Source organism: Trichoplax adhaerens, genomic scaffold, assembly GCF_000150275.1.
Source record: "Trichoplax adhaerens TRIADscaffold_14 genomic scaffold, whole genome shotgun sequence".
Classification (NCBI taxonomy): domain Eukaryota; kingdom Metazoa; phylum Placozoa; class Uniplacotomia; order Trichoplacea; family Trichoplacidae; genus Trichoplax; species Trichoplax adhaerens.
The window spans coordinates 1,633,217-1,656,553 of NW_002060956.1; the positions used below are offsets into that span (position 1 = coordinate 1,633,217).

At 33.0% G+C, this 23,337-nt stretch overlaps 4 protein-coding genes across 4 annotated transcripts; 1 reads left to right on the top strand and 3 right to left on the bottom strand.

Moving 5' to 3' along the window:
- Nucleotides 1-1,243: 1,243 nt before the first annotated feature.
- TRIADDRAFT_60297 (uncharacterized protein) lies at nt 1,244-4,430 on the bottom strand (the record flags this gene model as incomplete). The annotated part of the gene is made up of 4 exons (XM_002116286.1): nt 1,244-1,405; nt 1,516-1,641; nt 3,977-4,288; nt 4,362-4,430. 4 exons carry the CDS (start codon nt 4,428-4,430, stop codon nt 1,244-1,246), a joined length of 669 nt encoding a protein of 222 aa, XP_002116322.1.
- Nucleotides 4,431-10,036: 5,606 nt separating this feature from the next.
- TRIADDRAFT_60298 (uncharacterized protein) lies at nt 10,037-10,609 on the top strand (the record flags this gene model as incomplete). Its single annotated transcript, XM_002116186.1, has 1 exon — nt 10,037-10,609. The coding sequence occupies one exon, from the start codon at nt 10,037-10,039 to the stop codon at nt 10,607-10,609; it is 573 nt and encodes a 190-aa protein (XP_002116222.1).
- Nucleotides 10,610-16,017: 5,408 nt separating this feature from the next.
- On the bottom strand, nt 16,018-16,467 carry TRIADDRAFT_60299 (uncharacterized protein; the record flags this gene model as incomplete). Its single annotated transcript, XM_002116287.1, has 1 exon — nt 16,018-16,467. The coding sequence occupies one exon, from the start codon at nt 16,465-16,467 to the stop codon at nt 16,018-16,020; it is 450 nt and encodes a 149-aa protein (XP_002116323.1).
- Nucleotides 16,468-18,014: 1,547 nt separating this feature from the next.
- TRIADDRAFT_60300 (uncharacterized protein) lies at nt 18,015-18,533 on the bottom strand (the record flags this gene model as incomplete). Its single annotated transcript, XM_002116288.1, has 1 exon — nt 18,015-18,533. The coding sequence occupies one exon, from the start codon at nt 18,531-18,533 to the stop codon at nt 18,015-18,017; it is 519 nt and encodes a 172-aa protein (XP_002116324.1).
- Between the last annotated feature and the right edge of the window lie 4,804 nt (nt 18,534-23,337).

Genomic DNA, 23,337 nt, shown 5'->3' on the forward strand with positions numbered 1-23,337 from the left:
TTCACTTCAAGTACAAAATGATAATGATAATATTATATATCATTAATATACTGTACAGCAGTACTTGAATTAAGTTGCGTAATATATCATCAATGTAATGTATAGCGTGCATTTCCGTGCGATATCTTACACCTTGCATGACCTATGACGGTTGCTGATGTTTATTTAATTAATTGAATTTCATTTATTTATTTTATTTAGGGTTGCCAGTTACCATATCATTTTATTAGACTGACATAAGGAAATACAGTCATGAAAAATTTGAAACCCGTTATTAGTAGGCTACGGTAAATCAAAACAATCAGTTATACGCGACACTTGTAGCTATGTTTATTAATTTTTGCTATGCATTACGATACGAATACTCAACTGTATCGAGCTACCAAAGGCCTCATTTAAATTAAGTGAAGGGAAAATCGAGGATTTTAATTCATCAGTCATTATTGCAGTTAATTATACCCTAAACATGTCATTAAAATTATGACCGAAAAATTATAATATGACAGTTCATAATGGTCTAATTGTAGTTTTAATGAATGTCTTTTATTTTGGATAGGATCCGCTAAGTTAAAATAGATGCGACGTTATTTTGTAGCAAATTTAGAGGTAAACCTCTATGGTATCAAGTTTAAACTATAAGGACTCAGTACAGATTCAATGCCGAAGTGAATACTATACGATAGCTGTTGTGCGGTACGAAACCGAAAACTTGAAAGGTATTTTATGCTTGCTTTTCATCGTAAGCTATTAAGGTACGAAGTCCAAAGCACCTTCCTGCTATAGTTTGCAAGTATAGCGATATGTAAAGACCTATTGTTTTGTTTACAGCATATGAAAAAAGAAATTAATCTCACACAATAACATACTACGCTGCATTTATTATGGATATTATATTATTTATTTAGCAAATCTAAGGCAACTTAATTTGTTTTCTGATTATTTAAATTAATTGATAATACTTGCACAATTCACCCGCTACAACAATTAGTGTTAATAAGAAGTGAAATCTTGAATTCAGGCTGAAGGAAGCTCGGAGTGAACCTTTGCTCACGATTTCTAAAAAGTGTGATTTGTGCCAATACCGCACAGCTTAATCTACTGTACTACAAATGGATCAAGGAGCGCAGCGCAATTCTACTAGTTACCTACTACGCATAACCCTTAAATCTTAACACTAGTATTTGATCAATCGGAACGATGATTGTAGTAATTAGAAATGGTATACATAATTATACGTTACTACTTAAGAGCACGTTTCCTTTCTAATGTGTAATTCCAAGTTTTCATACACACTATCGTTATCTTCGTCTTCTTTACAAGATAGACCATTATTATAAGTACCATATTCTACTTTTTCAGCTTCGCCGTTGCCTGTCATGGTAGCACTGGTCTCTTCAGTTCTTAGCTGAAACGTAAGACGTAAACGTAAATTTTTATTACATAAATTTTCTGAAAGAAATACTCTGTGATGAAATATTGACTTAAGATAATAAATAGCAAATTAACTTTACTAACCAAGTAATAAATGACCGCTATAATACTCATTAAAGTTCCAAGGGCCAGCATTGTTAACAAAACTATCGTCCATAATCTGCTACCGCTATTTGCTTTTGCTTCTATGTTTGAGAATACTGTTAAAACCTATGAAAGGTAAAGATGAAAATGTCAAAGAAATGGTCCTGCTAAATACGAATATGAATGCTTTTAATAATAATAACGTAAACACATGATCACTTATCAACTAACTAGCAGTTCATATGATGTTTACATTGTATGCAATTGTACAGCAAAATCGATGTCAGACTTATTGATCATTGATACATATATACAGTGCGGTAAACGTTTCGAAACTGCAGCAATCTGCATTACATCAAATGATGAACGATACACTTTTAATTTTGTTAAAAGACTTTTTCAACTGCAGTACAGTTATGGACTAGTAGAAGAAGGTTTTCTTCTACTAGTCCATGTTACAATGTAGAGTAAAAGTACGAATTCAGTATATCACAGTGAAACACATTACGTGATACCAACTACCGTACTGTGGTACTACCGATTTACGTGTATTGTAATCTAAACATTCATGATTCAGTCATCACCAATTCATAACGACATTTCCAATTCGACCATTACTACACTTAACTGTTGCAGTAGTAAAGGTTGATGGGATTCTACAGGGATTGCAGTAAAACAACTTGAGTTTTTTCGAGAGAAGAAACTAAAGTAATTAGTAATTTTATGCTGTACTACTGAATGAATTCCCGAATACAGCAAGAACTTTATAATTGACTAAATGAACTTAGGTTGTAGATCAGTTCCCCATTCATGTGCTTATTCTAACGTTGATGTTTTAAAACGTTATTTATATCGCCGATATAATTTTATTGATTATTTAACCGAAGACATTTACTCCGTAGAGAACTTTTATAGGATACAGTACCGTACTTGGAGTTTGTGGCAGTACTAAGCTGAATTTTCCTTCGATTGAATTGACTAATTATAATTAGGTTTATCATTATTGATCGGTTTCATGAGTAAGCCTCTATAAATATTTGATGTCTTTCTTATTAAGATTGTTGGGGGCCATTTACCTTGGTATTTTGGCCCAACTCGATAAATTTAAAAAGAATTTATTCGAAAACAACTTATGGAGGTGGGAATTGCGTATATATATCTGTTTTAGAATTACTTCAATTATTGTATGCGCTTCTACAGTACTGTACAATACAAGTACCGAGCACTGTACTGTAAGTCTCTGTAAGTGTACTGTACTGTACTGTACTGTACAGTAAGTCAGCGTTACTGCGGTAAAGTAAGTACTGTAAGTGTACTATACTGTACACTGTACACTTGTACAGTACAAACGTGTGCTGCACGGTATTGTTTGGTGCTGAAAGCTCGTCCACCGCTAAATAAAGAGCGTTTACTTGCAGTGCTGTGAATTCATCATGATGGCCACAGGAAACTGTAAATTGTGAATGATTCATTGATTAATTATTAATTACTATCCGTACGTACAATGTCAGAGTATGGACATGATTCATTCACAATTGAGAAATTGCCAATGGATAAGTCTGTGCTAGAGGCGGAGGAACTCAATTATAATGTACTGTGCTGTACTCTAGCGGCACTGATTGTGTACTTTACAAACTTAGCATCAGCTGTGATAGATCAAGGTTGACTGATGAAAAAATACGCACTGGTAAATACCACCGAATCGCATTTTTCATCGTGATAACAACTACAGCTTAAAATATCATAATTTAGGAATTCAGATCATTCATCGGCAGATGAATTTGTTATGGTAGCGCGTTTTGAGGGAGGATTGATGCTCTAAATGCGCAGAGTGCGTTATTAAACAGTCAAAACTGGAATTTATTTCTGTGTTACGATGTCATTATTTATGAAATCAATAGACTAAGGTACGTATTTTGAGTATAACGTAATTTTTATGGGCTCTGCAGGCAAAGCAAAAGTATGGTAGTATATACAAATCCATAATCAGCAGATTCAGGATCATGAGTTAAATAAAGGCTAAGTATGGATAACTCACTCGCTGACTTCGTTATGACCATAACAGTTGGCATTAGTATTTGCAAAATATTAAAAGGGAGGGATTTCTTAAATGATTACTTATCGAAATGGTTTTAAATCAGTTACGAAAATCGGCAACTGCATATTTGATATTTTAAAATTGAACTTTGTAGTTGCCTTGTTTAGTAACTACCTTAACCCAGAATCTATGTGATGGTATTAGGGATTATTATCAGTAATAACTGTAAGTAGATTAAATTTAAACGTATCCATCCATATCTATCAAGCCACTAGCTTTATAATATGATGTACTGTACGTATTTGACGGCCAATCAAATAGTGCATCGCCTAATGAAATACACGATGCATCAAAATTTACTATTGACATTTAGGTACATCGGTCGATGGTTCGTTCGGTTTACTTGCTATTTTATATTCGTACCTTGCCGACAAAGGGTGTACCCAAAAATTTTCCTACCGCTTCCGGCCCCATTTTAAGTAATTGCTCTCCTGCTGCCACTGTTAAACCATCACTTCTAATATTGACCCAGTTGTTAACATGCCAAGTAACCATGGTTTTATTGGAATCTTTTTGCCCGGTTATCTTATCGATCTTTATTTGATAGTTTTCAATTGGATTGGTGCTGCTTTGAAAGAAAAGTTTCGTCAACTTGACAACGAATTTGGACCTCGATTTGTTAAATTGATCTGGACCGATTCCAATATCAAACATGACAACTGCTCTTTTATACTCCTAAATATATTTCGAGATATTTTTAAAGAAAATATCTAAAATAACTTTAATTGGATAAAATTACGACACTTACCTCTGCAACTATCGTTACCGCAGCTGTTAGTTCAGATAAGGTATAGAATTCCATCGTACGGTTAGTCATCATGATGTTGAAATTGAGAAATTTGGATAAATAATGTAATAAAAGTTACTATGAGATATCTTTTGCGTATATATAGCATATGTAACCTATATTGACGTTATTAAAAAGCTGAAAATGCAGTAAAGAGTATCGAACTCTGCAATAGATTCGCGATAACTGTAATAAGAATTCCCTTTGTATGCTCTAAAATAATATATAAATATATATATATTTATATATGTAATCATAATTATATACATTCGGCTACGAACCGAGAAGTATCGTAGATAAAATAATTCGAAAATGTTGTTTCTGGGCCAATTTCATTTTCTACAATTAAGATAGGATGTGGTTGTGCAAAAGTAGGAAATTGCAGTGCTTAGCCAGTGCCGTACCATATAGTTTACTGAAAGTTATAAATTTAAAATTAACGGGACAGAAGAAGAATGGCTACACTATAAAATTTTAATCAAAAGGAGGACCTACTACTAATTCAGCCAAGAATTATAATGTAAATTAGTTTCTAAGTTAGAAATCACCCATGCTATGTTACTAATGAAAATTTTGTATTCGACTTTAATATATCGAAAAAATTGTACGATATTTCGTTATTCCAGGCAACTGTGCCAGAGAAATGAGATGGGTGACTAATCACGAACTAATGATACGGCACTATGCGACATAGTAAATTGTATTTACTGACGGTAATATTAATTCGAATAAAAGTGATGAATGATGCATTTAGATGCGACTGATAGTTTAAATGTAACAGCTGTTGTCATAATACTGAATACGATTGTTTTAGTTATTAATAATACTAGTAGAACTCACAGCTCGTGATACTTCGCGTACTTGTTTACTTTACACTGTGAAATATATCGCTTTATACTGTACTCTGTGCTATGTCACTAGTTTTATTGGTAGATCTGCACATTTTAAATAAAAAGCGATAACTTTCAAAATAGACTTTATTTTGATATAACTACAAGAGTATGAAACAGTAAAATTGTGATAAACTTCGCTATGATTATGAAATTGTATGCAAACACGTTTACATGTAAATCTTTCAGAAGCAAATAAGTAAATGTTGTTATTAAATGTAATTTCCAGAGAAAACCGCGAAAGTGAATCAGGTAGCCTAGTCTTGTTAATTACTCAAAGATTGCTTCATCTACTGTTAGTACTCCACATTGTGCTGTACGGTAGACAAAAGTTTGAAGGAAAGCTATAGCAACTACTGGTATAAACAGACAGCTAAGTACAGAGGAAGCAATGCAAGCAATCGCCTTTGTTTTTGTAAGTATTGCTGAACAAAAATTTCAACTAGCTACATTATTTTTAGCTAATCGCGCGTTCCAGTAACAAGCGGAAGATATCAAATTCTAAGAATAAGATTTAAACTAATACAATTATTAAGATTTATAAGATTTAGTGCCTATATAAGTAATCCTATATACAGTAGCCCAATTAGTGAATAATGCACTATATTTAACCGATATTAATACAGTTGCTTTAGGGGGACAATTGTAAATAAAGTAAATAAAGTTAATCCCCACCTTACTGTACAAAAATAAAGTATAGAAACCGCATTGGTATCAGTGGTTTCTGTAGGGGTCAAATTTACATAGTTTATTATAATTGCAGACTATAAGGTGAGAGGGAAAGGTGTGATGCAATAGTAACAATCTACTTAAAAATATAATACATAACGTATAAATAAACACCATAACATATACCAGATAAAAAACAGAGTTAGATTCTTTGTGTGAGCTCCTGTGAACATTAATTTTCAAGCATTTCTGAGATAATCTTAACGTATTCGAGCCTTCAGCAATGCAAAACAATTACTAGTAATTTTTTGCCTGTATTTATTCAAAAATGACGTATCGTAGTAACATACGTTGAATTTTAAATATAACGGAAATATTTTGAGATCTGCTGCTTGCTTTGCTGGTCGAGATTGAATTGATTTTCTAGACATAACGAAATTAATTGTAATAGATGAAACATTAGATTGTTACTTGGAGAAACGTTAAGTAATATCGATAAGAACAGTACACTAAAAAAATGGCTGCACCAATATATAAATACATTATAAAATTTTTGATATTAATTCAGCGAAGTAAATTAATAGCATAACAGTCGAATGTAATGAATAGCCGTTTGCCTTGATGTTTCACATTTCATACTATCTTATTTAGTGCAATTGTAATTATTCTAATGGAACTAACCCTAGAACATTAGCAGGCTAATTTTAAGTATATAAGAAGTAACCATGTAAGGATTATTAATAGCTATTACTGTATACGATCATTGCACTTAAGCAATAAGCTCAGAGTAACTATAATGTACACTACACAGTCACTCTAAGTAGAGTAGTACATTATTGATATAATATTGTTAAGACTCTTATCTTTAATGCGGCTTAGGCAATTCTTCTATTTTTAACCAGAAGCAAGCAAAAATTTTTTACAGATTGTTATAGATCATGCGATCCTATATGTTAATGGATAACCACCTTTTTTTTTACAATAAAAGTGGATTAAAATAGTAAAGTTCTAGGATTACATTTATATTAGTTCCAATTAATATAAGTGAAGTCATATTTCTTTCCAATACTGAATAGTGATAATCTATATTTATAAAATAGAGTCTAGACTTCTTTCATTAGCGTCAAATAAGGAAAAAATTTTCAATAGCTAGCTTTTACAATCTAGTCTTAACTAAAATGATTTTGCATGAACTGTAATAACGAGGCATATTTAAGGTCTTATGCTGGAATTAATTCTATGGTAACATGAAGATATATTGAGATTATGAGTGCGGAATTCTGTTAACTAAAAGATACTAAATGCGCGCCCTAGAGATACTTTTTTACGATAAATAACTTTGAAGCGTTCAACAGGATCAAAGCACAAGTCAGCACCAAGATCAAACAAGGATAAATGCATTAAGAAAAATGAAATTGTATAGTTCGGCTTATCTTTTGGCTAATGAATATTTCTACTATTGATATCTAATCAGTTCTGTAGATCGACTATATTATATCATAGGCTACAAGAAGGACGACTCTTCAAAATCATTAGACATACACTAATAACTTACTGTGTATAAAATAGATCTTTGTCATTATGCCTTAAAAAGTACGGTGCTATTGATTATACGAGTAAATTGTGCGTATAAATGTATACCAGGAAGTAATAGTAACCTGTTCAACAGAATTTCTTGTCGTGAATCACACTTGTACCTTACTGATCGCCAAAAGAGTTGACACCTTACTGCAGTCCTCAGTTTTATTTATAACCTACATGCTATTACTACTCTTTGCTCAATCTGATTATATCATAAATAATACTTCATTAATATAACTGGAGTAGCTAACGGTAAATAATCAAAACATTAAGAATTATTGAAGATATTTTAATGGCTTACCCGGATATTCATTCTAATAATTATTTATAGTAATGTCTGAAATTGAAGCAGTCTTCTTATTACTTAATAAGGGTATATTTTATAAATTAGGTTTGTTGTTTATGGTACATTTAGGGTGATTTTAAATTTGTATATGTTATGCCAGCTATTCGTATCATGTTAATTTTTACTTACAGTTGCAACCATCTCGTTTTGGAAAATTAGTATGATGCTACGCTATCACCTCTTATAAAATTACCATAAAAAGTCAAAAATAGCTGTAACTTACGTATAATTGCGTTACAGATTACAAGTATAACTAACTACTCCTGTCTCCACATTCCGGTAAGGTTAAAATTTCCTAAATATTTTAGTAGCTGGAGTCAAGTATGCTGCCCTCGTGGTTGCAGCATTCCGTATTTCGCTACAATTGGCATTTACTGTATAGGTTCAAACTGTAGGCATTATACAAATAGGAAGTTGGTATAAGATAAAAGAAGTAAATTATGCAACATTAGCAAATTTCGAAAATGCATGCTTCGCAAATTTTGCAGGTTCATAATCATTGAAAACAATATGGTGTGTCTATGCGCCCACTCATTGGCGTTTAGGATAAATAGTGCTATACAAGTACAATAGTACGTTGTTGTATAGGGAGCATGGCAGGATAATGAGAGCAAGATTACGCACTCACTAAAATTTGATGAATTTAGAATTCAATTGTTTACTTATTAAAGTTGTTTATGCGGATAGTTTTATTAATAAATAAATAGTAGTAATTCTATCTCGTGCATGAAATGCGAGAAACTTTGCTATGATTACTGAAAAGTAGCTTAAAAGAAGGAACGGTAAGAAATTTATCTATTGCCATAATTGTTAGCTAAAGGGAGTATCGTAATCAGGTAAATAGTAATTAATCTCATGTATAGCATGTATCGAAGTAACCTAGCCAAAGATGGCACGCTAAATGTAATATTAAGTATAAAGCTTAAGGTAAAGCATTACTATTACGTAGTTGATTTACATGACCATGCATCATTCAACTGTATTGAATGTTGTCTGGGAATGCTAATGACCATGAGGAACACTAGGTCTGATGAACAATTCTTTTCTACTTTTTAATAAGTCAAAACGTCTAAACACTTGCCTTGCGTTCATTTCTTCTGATCATGTAAAAGACTTGTGATTGATGATTATTGCGTTGACGCACATTTTTTTTATTATGAACGTTACGTGGCATATCATGAATTATGCATGAGGTAAAGTAATGTATAATTATGTATTATGCGTTAATGTGTAGTATTGTACTATAGCACAGTACTAATTTCTCAGGCCATGTTGCCGTAGGGTCCCTACCGTGCCGAGAATGTCCATGGATACTTGTGGTGTATATCAATACGGTATCATATACAGTAATATGTAGTGCGGTGTACTATAGTTAATAGGAATTTGTATTTTGCAAGATTAGTTTCGATAATACAAACATGTTATATTTTTTCTTCCATCTCTACGACTTGGAAACTCATCTCTACAGTATACTACTAGACAATCATGTCAAATGTTTTATATTACTGCTGTGGATAATATCGCTCTTCGATCTACAGACGTTAATCTTTATGGGAATGAAGTGACATAGAATTAATTTAATTCATCGAGACCATATAAAGCTCTTTCATGTTTGCTACAGTATATGCACACTCATGCAAGTAGGATGACATATGATAAAAGCGGTAAATGATAGTACTGTAACTAGGACTGACTGTAACTGTAATAATTAATTGCTAATTAGTAATACGTACAACTGCGGTCTTTGCACGTACCGTAAAACCGTATCGTATTTATACCGCGACGTATTTCTCCAATGATCAGTTCTTAAGGGTTCCAAAGTCGAAATCATCAATCAACGCTATATAATACACCGTGAATGAATATCAGTAGTACAAGAACATTTTCCCCTGCAATTAGTACAATCACTATCAGGCAAATTCAAAAGTTATAATTTCTTTACGCGGTATACGTGTTTTTCAATGTAATACTGGAACCATCACACACCTAATAGTATTTAAAAATTGAGGTAGCTTATTGAAATTTGCCTTATTAACAAATAATGCGAAATTTAATTTTATTCCAAATGGACCTACAGTAGTTGACTTAAGCCATCTCATTTTGCATATAATTAGGAAGGAAGAGAAAAAATTATTGGATCGTTTACAAGTATGAACTCTAACAATGATATCGATGATTTGGATTATCTGGTTGAGTTTCCTATTCGTGATACTTCGGAAGATTACGTTGGTATAGAGAATTATAGCAATTGTAATTATGACCCACCACTCTACCACTTTATGGAGATTCGTTCAGAAAATTCCGACTTTAATAACAATATTGCAGATATTTCACGAGAGAAGGGAAATAAAAGTAAAGATAAAGTATCTGATAAGGACAAGTTTGCAAGGTTTGGTCTATGTGATAAGGTTTTAGAAAATATTAAAGTGCCCGACCTAAATAAACTATTGCGTGAAGAGCTGAAAATGCCACCTGATGAAATTTTACAAATCAAAGGAAGACGACGGCTACTTAAAAATTGTAAATCAGCTAAAAAGAGTCGTAAGAACAAGACGGATAAAGTTAAATGCCTAGAGGATAAATTGGAAGATGTGCTACAAAAATATCATCAACAACTGCAGGAGGTTATTAATCTTCGAAAAGCAATTCGTGAAATAAACGATGTAAATCGCACCTTAATATGTTGGATTGCATTACTATATGTGCGAACTAATTTACGATAGGTTAGTGTACAATATAATAAGTGATTTAAAAATAAATATTCAACTTATCGTTTGTAACTATATTTTCGTAAAGTTTTCCTTTGCTTAAAGGATAACCTGTCAAGCGCATATCATATTTTCAAGTACGGTACATACGAGATATAATCCAGCACAGATGCAGATTTTAAAATGTTCGATATGGTTTGATACTTTCCGGTATCTACGAGATATAATCAAGCACAGAAGCAGATTTTAAAATGCTCGATATGGTTTGATACTTTCCGGTATCTTACTTTTCAAGTATCTTACTTTTCAAGTAATACTTACAAAATTATATATTAAGTGCAATAGAAGATCCTTAAACAAAAGATCTTATAAACTGTACTCGAACATCAGTGGCATGAAAGAGTTTAGCTTAATCCCTTTAGAAACTATCTGTTTATAAAATTACCATGTGTAACCAACAATATTTATTACGTACCATAATTTTAGGAAAGTTTTATGATCCGTATAGTATACGATTCTAGTGCTATCATGAGTAGCACTTTTAAATACCCTTGTGGGTCTTTACTACGTAAATTGCTTAGCAAAATGATTTAAAAGGTTCACGGTTCCTTATTACTGTCATGCTTTGATTTTATTAGTAGAGTGCCGTATTTTGCTTAAGTTATTCATGAGTATGTCTTTTTTACCAAAATTATAGCCATACTGGTACCTATGAAGTAATGCAATTTATGTCAAGAGTAACTTGCTTATATTTTCTATTTTTTAATACTGTAACGGGGAGTCAATCAGTGGCATTTTATAACAAAATTGACTTCAAATAAATCTAAAGTTTTAATCTACATTTTACATAGTACAGTACTTGGTGATAAATGCCTCTATTACCTTCTTGATAATTGACATAACTTCATCACTATCAGTTTTGAAAGCAGTGTATATTACAAACAGATTTATGCTCACTTTGTTAATATATGCTACTACGAGATATCCTGAGATATTAAATCAAACGCTTATTTCCAGATGATAACGATTACATTGATTATAATTTAAAATTATTCTAAATGCGCTAAATTTTAATCCGAAAAATTGGTTATTTTGATATGATCCGAAGTAGTGTATAAGATTCTAGAAAATCAAGGTATAAGTATATCGATAGGCGCTACCGTTACATTCTAAGCAAATGCAGTGGAAGTGAATAATTTTTAGGAGAATAAGCTCATAGGTTGGAGAATAATTGTGGAAATATGAAACAGATACCGTTTTAAAAAAAAGACCATATATTTGTTAGTATAGAAGTATTTTAATTCGATACCGATACCCTATTTAATGCTACCCTTGATAAAGTAATTTACTTGATTCTTTCATACAATATACAGTATTATTTAATTAAACTGCAGTAAGGTGCTACTGTAGTACTTCCATGACCATGTTGTGTTGTAATTTGGTATTATTTATAGTACTGTATATCTTGTATCTTCTAACTTATTAATGTTACAACTTTTCACGGATATCATCCTACTGTACAACATAAGATAGTATAACTGCATTAGTACTTGCTGTAATAAGAGAACTATATCCAGTCCGGTGATATGACTTATCTGTAGCCAATCAGTAGCCGAAAGACTACATACTTATAACTATACACATCGTGCAATCAGTGATTCAAGGATTCAAAGACTCAGAGGCTTTACTCATTCTAATTTCTAGAGATATACTCTAAGTAGCTAAGTTCTTGACATATCTATTGTAAAGAACATTAGTGGTAAATAACCTCTTACATTGCTAAGAGTAATTCTAATTCTATTTGGATATTAGTTAACAAACATAACTTGTAAAGATTAAACAAGAATTACTTCATCCTTGAATCTTTATCAGAGTACTTCGACGTCAAGTCATTTATTAACACATACATATATTCATCAAGGACTACAAGTACAACATGTTGATCAGCTATTTCCTCATAAAAATGCGATATTAGGTAGTATCTGAAGTTCGGTCAATAAATCTGACACTGTTTCTGTAGTGCCGTGTAAATTTTAAAATTCCTTCAGTATTAACTAGTTAAGTAATGCTCTAGTTATAAGTACCTATAGCAAATTGATCAAAGTGAAGTGAAGTGAAGAGAAGTAAGCGAGATCCTACAATTTCATATAAGGATAGCTGCAGTTCTGACATATGAAATTATAATTTTATTAGCGTACGAAAATGGTATATGCGCGTAATTCTAGTCAAATTTACAGTATTTTCTGGTAATAATAATTCTGTTAGTGCTGTGCTACGGATTTTAAAGTTGCTAATGGCAGAGACTGCGCCAAAGAAAGGGAGATTAATACTACTGGAATGTCACTGTTAACGAATTTCTTTAGTCACATTATACTTTGCAATATGTATACATCATTGCGATGATGCTGATGTACTTAATACAATAGTGCAGAATCTAATTATTGCTAGCCATATCGTACAAACAACTATCATTATTGACAGATATTTAATACAAAATATAATTTGTCTTTGCTCATATGGCACATTACTTTACATAGATCCTGATTTCTAATATGTACATATTAGAATTGCTTTTGATCAATTAAATACAAATACATGAAAGGTTTAGCATTTTTAATAAATTCGAATACTACAGTGAAGTGATCTCTTCCTCACATAATCTGAACTTTCTTAAACAATATGAAGTGGGGGTATTCTGATTGAATTTTCAAGATTGTACTTCATACTTTTACCGCTGATAAACCCAGAACATAAATCTAAGGATTATTATCTAAATTAGATATATTTAGGAAGAATATATAACTATAAAATGCAGTAAATGTCTTAGTAGTTATTATCTAAAGATCCTATCATTTTTATTGGGAATAATATATCCGGGTTACTTTAATCGTTTAGTACTTCAATCTAAGCGTGTAACCAGATATTATCTATATGCTACTTAACTCTAATTGAGGTACCATACGCCTACATTATAATACACAGCATTATTGAATTATTGAATACTATTAGATCGGAAACTATTTATGGCACTCTTTTCAAAAAAATGAATGGATAGAACATCTGCATCATCCGTGCTGGAGTTTAAGTATGTCATAAATGAACACTTGACTTCTGCATATTGTGATATACTAAAATTTTTGAAGACTGTGGCATTATACAGTGCTATTGCGTGTGTGTATACTGCACGAGCACAAGATTGTTTAATTAGTGTTTACCTCGGTGAGCCCTTTGCGAATTCGAAATTGACTGTCGGAAATAAAAAAGAAGAGGTATTACTCTAGATTATGGCATGTTCATGGAGCTTTGTAGGTAAAGTACAAGGTTCAAAGTATTTGCTACTATTTTTGTTCTGTATCGATCTACTCTTCCGAATGAAGACATTTATATTAGTAATATCTGTGGTGTTACGATAAATTCCTGTTTGTAGACTTGATTTCAGAAAAACTCTATTAATTATTATAAAATCGTATCTACTTATTCAGTGCGGACAAGCGTTTCGACCGCCAATTAGTCTTGAAAATCAAAAATACTTTGTACACATGCGAGGATCAAAATAATATATAAATATCACATATAGGTAGCGTAGAATTTGCGTACAGTATATTCAAAATGTATATTAAAAATTTGTAAAATTCTTTGATTGCTAACTAAAACATTACCCAAAAGTTGCATTTACAGGAATAATGCGATCATACACATATCCCGCATAAAGTAAGATTGAAAGCGATCTGCAATACTTCAACCAGAGTAGACACAAGAAGGCCACTTTAAAATGATAAACGTATGATAGTGAAACATGTAAATTTGCATAGTTTTGGGATAAGATCTTTATCTATTAATCTTATGATAAATTAGTCAGTTACCCATTACCCTTTTCAACAACTTATCTAGCTTAGATTAAATACAACACAAATAGCAAGACTCTTCAGTGGTCCAATCTTAAATAAATCACATCGAGCATATCGATTCACAAATCGTACCAAAGTAAAGCATAACTCGAGCGTTATTTCTTCACCGTTAAAACTAATTGAAATTAGTAGGAGTAATAACGGACGCACAGTTATTAAGATTAACAACCTTGAATTCAAACTTAAGTTAGCTTAAGAACAAAAAACATCACTTTATTTTCACAGTTGCCAACAATCTTACAAAGAAATTATAATAGGGCTAAAGTAACCCCTTTAACAATCAAACTATCAAAGAATGAGAATGCTCACGATTTTAGGTGTATCTTAACATTTAACTTCTTACTTCACTACACCACTTTTTATATGCTATGCAGAGCAGTTGGCGATACTAGGATACTGATTTGTCACTTTAAACTATTGTAAATCAAACTAGCAATTAATCATATAAGTAGGATAGATATATACTATCCTAGATACACGGAAATACTAATCGTAAATTCATTATTGTAATCACAGTTCAGCTATAAATTGTATCTTTCTACAGAGTACGGAACATAACTATAAAATCCACAAAGACAAAGCAGCCGTCTTAGAGTAGAACTCAGATCGAAATGTCTGGGTTCATACTGTATTACATCATAAAGCAAAATAACTTTTACTGTATCTTATGATCAAAGTTGGCTGCCATTTTTTATCTTCATTAAGGCTTGAATGTTATACAGTATTAGCTAAATATATCACTTGAATTACAATCTAAGATTGTGTAAGTCTAAACTATATTACTGGATACTATTCAATTCTAATCATGATAAAGTTTTCGGGTTTACAATGTACTAAGACACATTGGAGTTAAATCTACTGTGATTAAACCAAATAAGTTATAGAATTTACTTTAGTCTACAAAAACTTCAATATTAACCTTTATCACATAGGATAGCAAAATCTGCAAAGGAATACTACGTACTAAATAAAAGAGGATAAAAAGTAAACTAAACTTGTTGAATTTGCTAAGGCTACAAATCGTTTTTATCGCGCCTACAATATACAACACACCTATGTATAAAATACTGTTTCCGAAAAACAGTCATGCAATACGGATTTAAAGAGGATAGTTTATCTGCCATGGGCGATACAAGGAAGTTCTAAGAAAGCCTAGTTGTCTCAGAACTCCCTAACGTTACGATTAGATAGATCGTTGAGGATTCTTTTCGTAAACGTCATTGCTAATACAAAATGTACTGTAAAAATCTCTAGCAATGGTTGTTACTGCATCGCCCATACAAATAGGAGTAAAAGCGTTTGTCGATTCTCATTTATAATACTCTCTATCCGTGATTGCATAACTGTTCTCTTTTAAAACTTGCCAAATCCTTTAGTTAGCAATTTAGCAGCTTTAAAAGGCGAAACTACAAAATTTAAAATACTGTAAGAACAAAATGGGATCTTGGAAGTGCAACGTTGCCATGTGACAAATTCCAGCTTAAGCAGGTGATGCGATTTGGACGTTAATTTTTTTTATATGCTGATCTCCAATTTCAAATTCTCATCCGCTAAGTGTTCGATCTGTTGAAGCTTCAGCGGCTGCGGCAGCCTAGGATCTCTTGTAACAGTACGAATTTTTTGGATTTGTAGTCGAAGTTTCGCAATGCATTTGGCATCTTCCTCCCTTTTTTCGGAAGACCGCTTTTGCCGCAGTTTCGAGTTTTTAATATTTTGATTCTTCTTTCGGATATTGCGAATCAGATTCCGTCCAGGTTTCCTAAGTTCCATCGGTATCTTACGTAGGATATCATTATAATATTTCACTCCTTCTTCTGCTAACTCTTCAGCCGTGCTCCCTGATGTAATGACTAAGGTCATTCTTAATTGGAATTCTTCATCTTGAACGATGGGTTTCACCCTGTCGTCCATAACATAGTCGACTATGTTGTTCAGATCTTTACTTGGAGAATGGTTAAGGGCCATTACTTCAATGTTTCCTAGTCCAATGGGCGATAACTAACAGTATCGACTTGCTACTTAATTAATCATCAAATAAGGAGAAGCTTTCGGGAGCAAATCCACCTCAGTTCTTCATCCCAATCCACTTTGATGTGTCTGATCGGCAAAACAGTCTTACTTGCTGTTCTGTAGTACAGTACCGTACCGAACTTGGGCTACAAGTCCAGTACTGTACAGTGTACAGTACAGTATCACATTTTTAAATTTGTACTGTACACTGTGTAGCAAAATTTGCCTTTATTTAGTTATTATTCCGCAGGTGCTTTAATAAAACAGAAATTTAACTACGGATTTGAAATCTTCAACTAATGCACTATCGTTTGAATTACTTTTTACATGATTTGGTCAATATTAAAGCATTTACAGTACTTATTTAATAATCTGGAACGAAAAAGATCACGCTGTACTGTACAGTATCACATTTTTAAATTTGTACTGCACAGCATCGGATTGCAATTTGCCAGTCGTAACCGCCAAAATCCATCGCTCAACGTGGCAAATTGCAAACATTTACTTACGGATTGACGGAAATAATGTTCCCTTGCACACTAAAGCTACAGTATACGTCCTGTTATTTCTTACCGTTTTCGAAAAAGGAATTGTATACCAAATTGTTGATTGGCTCAACGAACTCTGCACGATGTGTACTGTACGTGATTGGACCACTACAATGTACAGTAGTTATCCATAACACGGTATGGGCGAGCAGTACGAGTACGGTTAGGATTGAGAAAATGAAGAAGCCGAGGTTATCTGACCAGGCCTAAGGAAGCGCTTAATTCTTCAGTATACTGTACACAATCAGTGATGACCAACACTTTGACAACCATTTTCCACTGTTTTAACAATATACCTTTTATTGATTTACACAACTACCTCTAAAATTCTCGTCAATGAGAGTCACGCCGCATGATCAAATTAACGTATTACATTTATTTATACTGTACTGAATGTCGATTCACAAATGTAAGATTTCAATCGACACACTATTCCTTGACCGTTCAAGTACACAGCCAAATTTAAAACCAATTAAAATATATATATTTGCTACCTAACAAGTGCAACCATGACACAATTTCCGAATTAGTCCAATGTATCAAGACAAGCGTGTGATCATTTTAAAGGAAAGAAGGAAGCAGCAAGGTTGGGTCAATGTGGATCGTATTTCGTGAAGGGTGCAAATATGGCAAAAGATCGATTGTATGGACCGTTACAGTTCTGTTAAAGACTTACTACAGTACAGTACAGAGCTGTCCGGTCCACTCCAATCGATCTTGCAATATTTGCTCTCTTCACGGAATACGCTTCACATTGACCTATCCTTGTTGACCTGTTTGTTTCCAATACTAATTCAAAAATTCTTTAGTTCACAAATGAGTAGCATAAAAACAGCCAAGCTACGAGACACAAATGTTTGACTTTAACCATTTGAGAAACTAACAACAGAATAAAACTACAGTAGACACTTTTCACGACTAATTTAAGGTCGTAAAAACGTTCTGGAGCGGCTACTAATTAAAGCTACTCCAAAAATCATAACGATGATTCGCAATCATATCAAGCACCATGCGAAGCGATGATTCGCAATTATAATTCAACACGGTATGATTGATATTTTCTATGAGTTGTTCATATCTTTTGACAGTGTCTTGAAGATTTGTTCTTTCATGAGATGACCGACGTCTTCGGTTTCTTGAGTAAGAACGGCTCTTCTTCTTTCTCCGCATTTTGCTAATTAGCATTTTAGCGCTCTTTCTTTCAGCCTTTGGCATTTTCTGTAGCAATCTATTGCGTACTTTAGTATTTTTATCAGCCAATTGATCGACAGTAAATTCTGTAAGCAAGTATATGCTCGATTTTAGATAGGCTTCGTCGTCGTCCAAGACTGAACCAGACGGCAAATCGTTCCTTTGAGGATTCGAGGCTTCGACAGTTGGCGAGCTGGGGTCATTTTGAATAGCACAATCGCTGAAAATCTGGCCTAGTTCCGGGTACCAGTCATCATATTCGCTATTGCTTTTGCTAGCCATTTTCCAAGACAGAATAACTATATTTCTAGTTATCCTCGTAAACTTCAAAATTTGGGAGAAGGAATAGAGTCTTACCGCACCCTTTTTCAGTTGACACTTTGGAGATGGCTCTCAACTAATAACTTTTGAACGCAAAAGGAACCGGTTTTACAGTATAGTACAGTACTTACTGTACAGTACAGTACAGTCTAGAAGTACTGTAAAGTACACTATGTACTGTACTAAAGGTCATTTTTTTTCTTGTACAGTACAGTACCGTAGTCATTGACATATTGTACAGTATGTCGCCTACTGTCCAGTCTCTTTGTACACTCATTCTAGGCTGTACCCTAGGGTTCAGAGTCCTGGATCAGACATGACTGGGATTACTTTCTCTTTACTGTACAGTGTACAGTACACCATTTTACGTACCGCGCGTAGTTGTACAGTACTTCCCGGATTCTGAATTGAAATTCCGTACAAGTATAGAATATTATTATTAACGATTCATTATAATATTATTGTTATTATATTTTAAAGTCCAATTTTTTTCTATGCTCGGGGCTGGGTAGAAAGTACCGTACGCTGTCAAGTAACCGATTATATTATAGTAGTTATAATAGCGAAGAGAAGGAAGCTTTGTTTTAATTTTAATGCAGGTTAGCACTTGGCTTCGTTTTTGCACAGTACAATCGTACGGTAACTGCACTGGCCAATTTTCTTGCATACACGTACACTCTATAGCAAATGAATAAGATAATTGTTTACAGAATAAAATAATTCTTGTACAGTACAGCGATACGCCTTGTCGACTTGTGAACATATGTAATTATGAACTATTTTAGGGGGGGCGGCGTTACCCATGACGTTAATTCACTGCTAATGACCGATTATTTAATTGTGCCATGGATGCTGTATGCGTACATTTAAATAACAATAATGGCACTTTTAGAAAGTAAGATAGCAAATCTATCAAGCACAATCTTTTACGATATTGCTCATTCACTGCACTTGTAAACGATAATAAATTTACCTTCAATTGATAGGACAATCGTGTCGACATATGGAAAATAATATAATGCTCTCACTAGGTTGAATCAACGCTAATTGCATGAAATCCAGATATTATTACAAGACAATTACTCAATTAGTAAATTAATAAGCAATTGTGATCAATATTTTCCCATCTGTACTCTATCAATGCATGATTCATCTAACTAATGCTAAGGGCTTACATAGAACCGTCAACTTGTTTAGCTCTTGTAAAATATACCGGGTTAAGATGCACACAGTCAAGTTTACTTAAAGTTCTGTAGCCATCCTTTATTGCAATTAGAAGTAGGTGTGAAATAAAGCTACTAAAATAGATTATAGTTTTGATTATCGTGGTCAACATGTTTTGTGGAAGCCAAATTAGATATAAGAATAATTTGATTTAAGTTGCCAACAATATGCATTTATAAGTTATAGTTATGGCAGGGTATAATACGTTGATTGAATTTCATACAGGAATGTAGTAATTATGCGCTCTCCTAAGATGGGAACAAAAAGTTCTTGTTGTATGATCGCTAGGTCGTAAACATAGAATGTACGTAAGTAGCTTCGCTGCCAGGCCGTTTACTATTGGTGATTCAATTGGACATACCATACAGTACATGTAACAAAATTCGTTATGATTAATTTGCTGAAGTAGATAGTTTTGTTTGCTATAGTCCATCTACTACTCGTAACCTATTTTAAATATACATCCATAGTAAAATCCGTTACACGCGTATTCCGAAACTTTTGTGATGAAAATTGTGTACGATACGGTTAGAGAAGTGGGTTGCCTTACGTAACAGAAACATTTCCTAAATATCGTGTAGTATATTTATGTACTCACCCTTAGCAGCACGTAAAGTTTTCTGTTAACCAACCCAAAAATTATTTATTTACTTGTTTATTCACTTCTTGGCAGCCGCAATACACTAATATATCACAGGATGGCTAGGCAAAGATTAATATACCTCGTATTTATTGGAATTACTTATTTGATGGCTTTACCTTTGGCAAATACGTTGTTGAGAGTAAAAATTGGTAAGATCATAGTTTAATTGTAATTGCACATGATATACGAATTTAAACAGCAATCAGCATATAGAAAGACTTTGCTAAAATTATTGTAAAACGATTTACAATATATTAGGTGAAATACACTTATTTTGAATCGAAATCATTTAGAGCACAGTGCTTGCTATTATGAATTAGACTCGTTATCTGGTCTTTAATTTCTTAATGGTCCTGACCGCTTATTTGCTTAAGATACGAATCTGTTTAATCGAAGATAGTGATATTTGTACTATTACGATGATTATATTGCAATAGATCATTGAGTAAAAATAGTGTTACCCTTACTTTCAATTGATGGCCAACTGATAGGTTTAATAGTGCCATATGAAGCCGTCGAGATCGGAGATACTATGAAATCTGCTGAAGATTATATCAATCGCATCTTATTTGCCGATAAAATTAATGTAAGCTATTCAATTGTCTATGCAAATATCTCGGACCCTGTGGATAATGTTGTGAAAGGTATGCTATTCTAATTAGCACTATAATACGTTAGATTCGTGTGCCAATAACATACTCGATCAATAAATTGGACATTAACCATAACTGTACTATAATCTTATACTTATAACTACTAATCGTATCATACCATAATGGATATCCTTGAAATCCATGTAGAAGTTCACGCTTTGAATATAGTTGTCTGACAGGGTTTATAAACTATATTTCCATATTTAGGGTGTAAAGTAATGCAAGATGGTGTCATAGCAGTAATTGGACCGCTAGCTGATAACATGGTGGAACAACTTCAATGGATTTTCTCCTCTGTACACATACCCAATATTGCGCCGTTAGCATCAGACGTGTCCAATTCTAGAAGTTCCAATTTTCAATATCTTATACGTTTAGTACCTCCACACAGTGTGATGGTAGAAGCTGTAGCGTCTATTTTCACTAGTTATGGCTGGAATAAAGCTGCTCTACTTGGATCAGACACAAATTTTGGTAAACATTTATCGACAGTATCCATTACTTTTAATATGTATTTCTCTAGAAAAGCCATATAGTAGAGCTGAGTGATCTTAAATGTAAATGTAGAATTAACTATGCAAGATGATTAAGAGCTGAAGAAATTGTGATAGTTAACTGTAATTATAATTATCAGTCGCTAAATGTTCAGATTGACTGTAAATTGCTTAGGCATCAAATCGTTGACGGAATTTACAATCCTTGCTTTGAAAAACCGTTGGAAAATATTAAATTTTGAGCTATTTAGTATCATGAGCAATACTTCAACAGATGTTACGTTGGATGATCGGCTAAAAAGAATTAAAACTTCAGGTATTAACTCCAACTTGGGTGTTCAGTCATATCTTATTTTGTGTAGATACTAGAGGATGTACGGTGTTACCCAACTATATGTCTCGATGATAGTCTTTCAGACTGGTTCCTTTTAATTCTCAGTTTAGCAAATTAATACATTAATTAAAAAAATAGGAGCAAGAATTGTAATATTAGCAGCGGATTCTCGACAAGCAATGAATGTTATAAATAAGGCTAACAAATTATCTATGCTTGAAAGTGGATGGGCTTGGATTCTTTTAGTTGACGTCGCTGATAAGGTAGTGAGTGATATTGTAACGTCCAAATTGTTACAATTTTATGCTCTTAATGATCTTTATAAGATAGTACTTTAACAATGTTAGTGCCATAGTAAGTATACCTTATAGTGCTTTTTGATTTGCATTCATATTACGGTGTTAATATTAGGATGGTTTCAAGCTAGCTTTCCCTGTATACAGTGATGGATTATTGGTAGTAACACAGACGGCTGGTAAGGGGCAACTATACGATGATGTCATTGGTCGCTATCCAAATTTACAGGTAGTGTAGGTAACAAGTTCAGAATGCTGCATTTGTTAAGCAAATCTGCTACAAGTACTTTTTTATTTGTTACCATAAGCATAAGGAACGAAGCATAGTGTCGTATAATTTAAAAAATTAAGTACCGAACCATAAAATTTAGAATTAGTACAGCTTTCTTATTTCTATAGCCGATCCTTTTGAAATACTTTGATGCTGCATTAGCTATTGCTTATGCGGTCAATAACCTACTCGACGATGGAGTAATCATCCAACCTGAAGGGATGAATTGTATAAGAGAATCCGTTGATCCGTGGCAGCATGGCAAAATTCTCTTAAAACGCATTAATTACGTTTGTATCAAATGCATCGGCTTAAAAATTTTATATAGTTAGATGAAACTTCTGACTAATTTACCTGTTAGTTATGCCATATGAGGTTTCTCTCAAATATTGATTGATATCTTTCGTTTTATTTCTCAAGGTCTTGAGCGCTGGTAATGAGATCACTTATGATAGCGTGTCTAAATTTCCGTTCGCAAGTAGTCTATATCCACCAAATGCGGCTTATGAGATATTTAATTTTCACTATCCGAACTGGATAAAGGTGCTAGCTTTGGGCAATATGATGACTACATAAGAACTCAAAGCATGTCATAATTTAAACTATTTTCCATATAATACATATATTAATGATTACCATCGCTGTAGGTTGGTAAATGGACAAACGTTCAAAGATTATTTCTAGACAAGAATAATACACGATTTTTGGGTCAGTCCTCGATTATATCAGATAGCGGATCTGCTATATTTGGAAAACATCTAATCGTGACCACAGTTATAGTATGTCATATTATTTTTTTATCAATACCGCTATATGTGCTTGTTCCCTTACTTTACATCGTTGCATATAG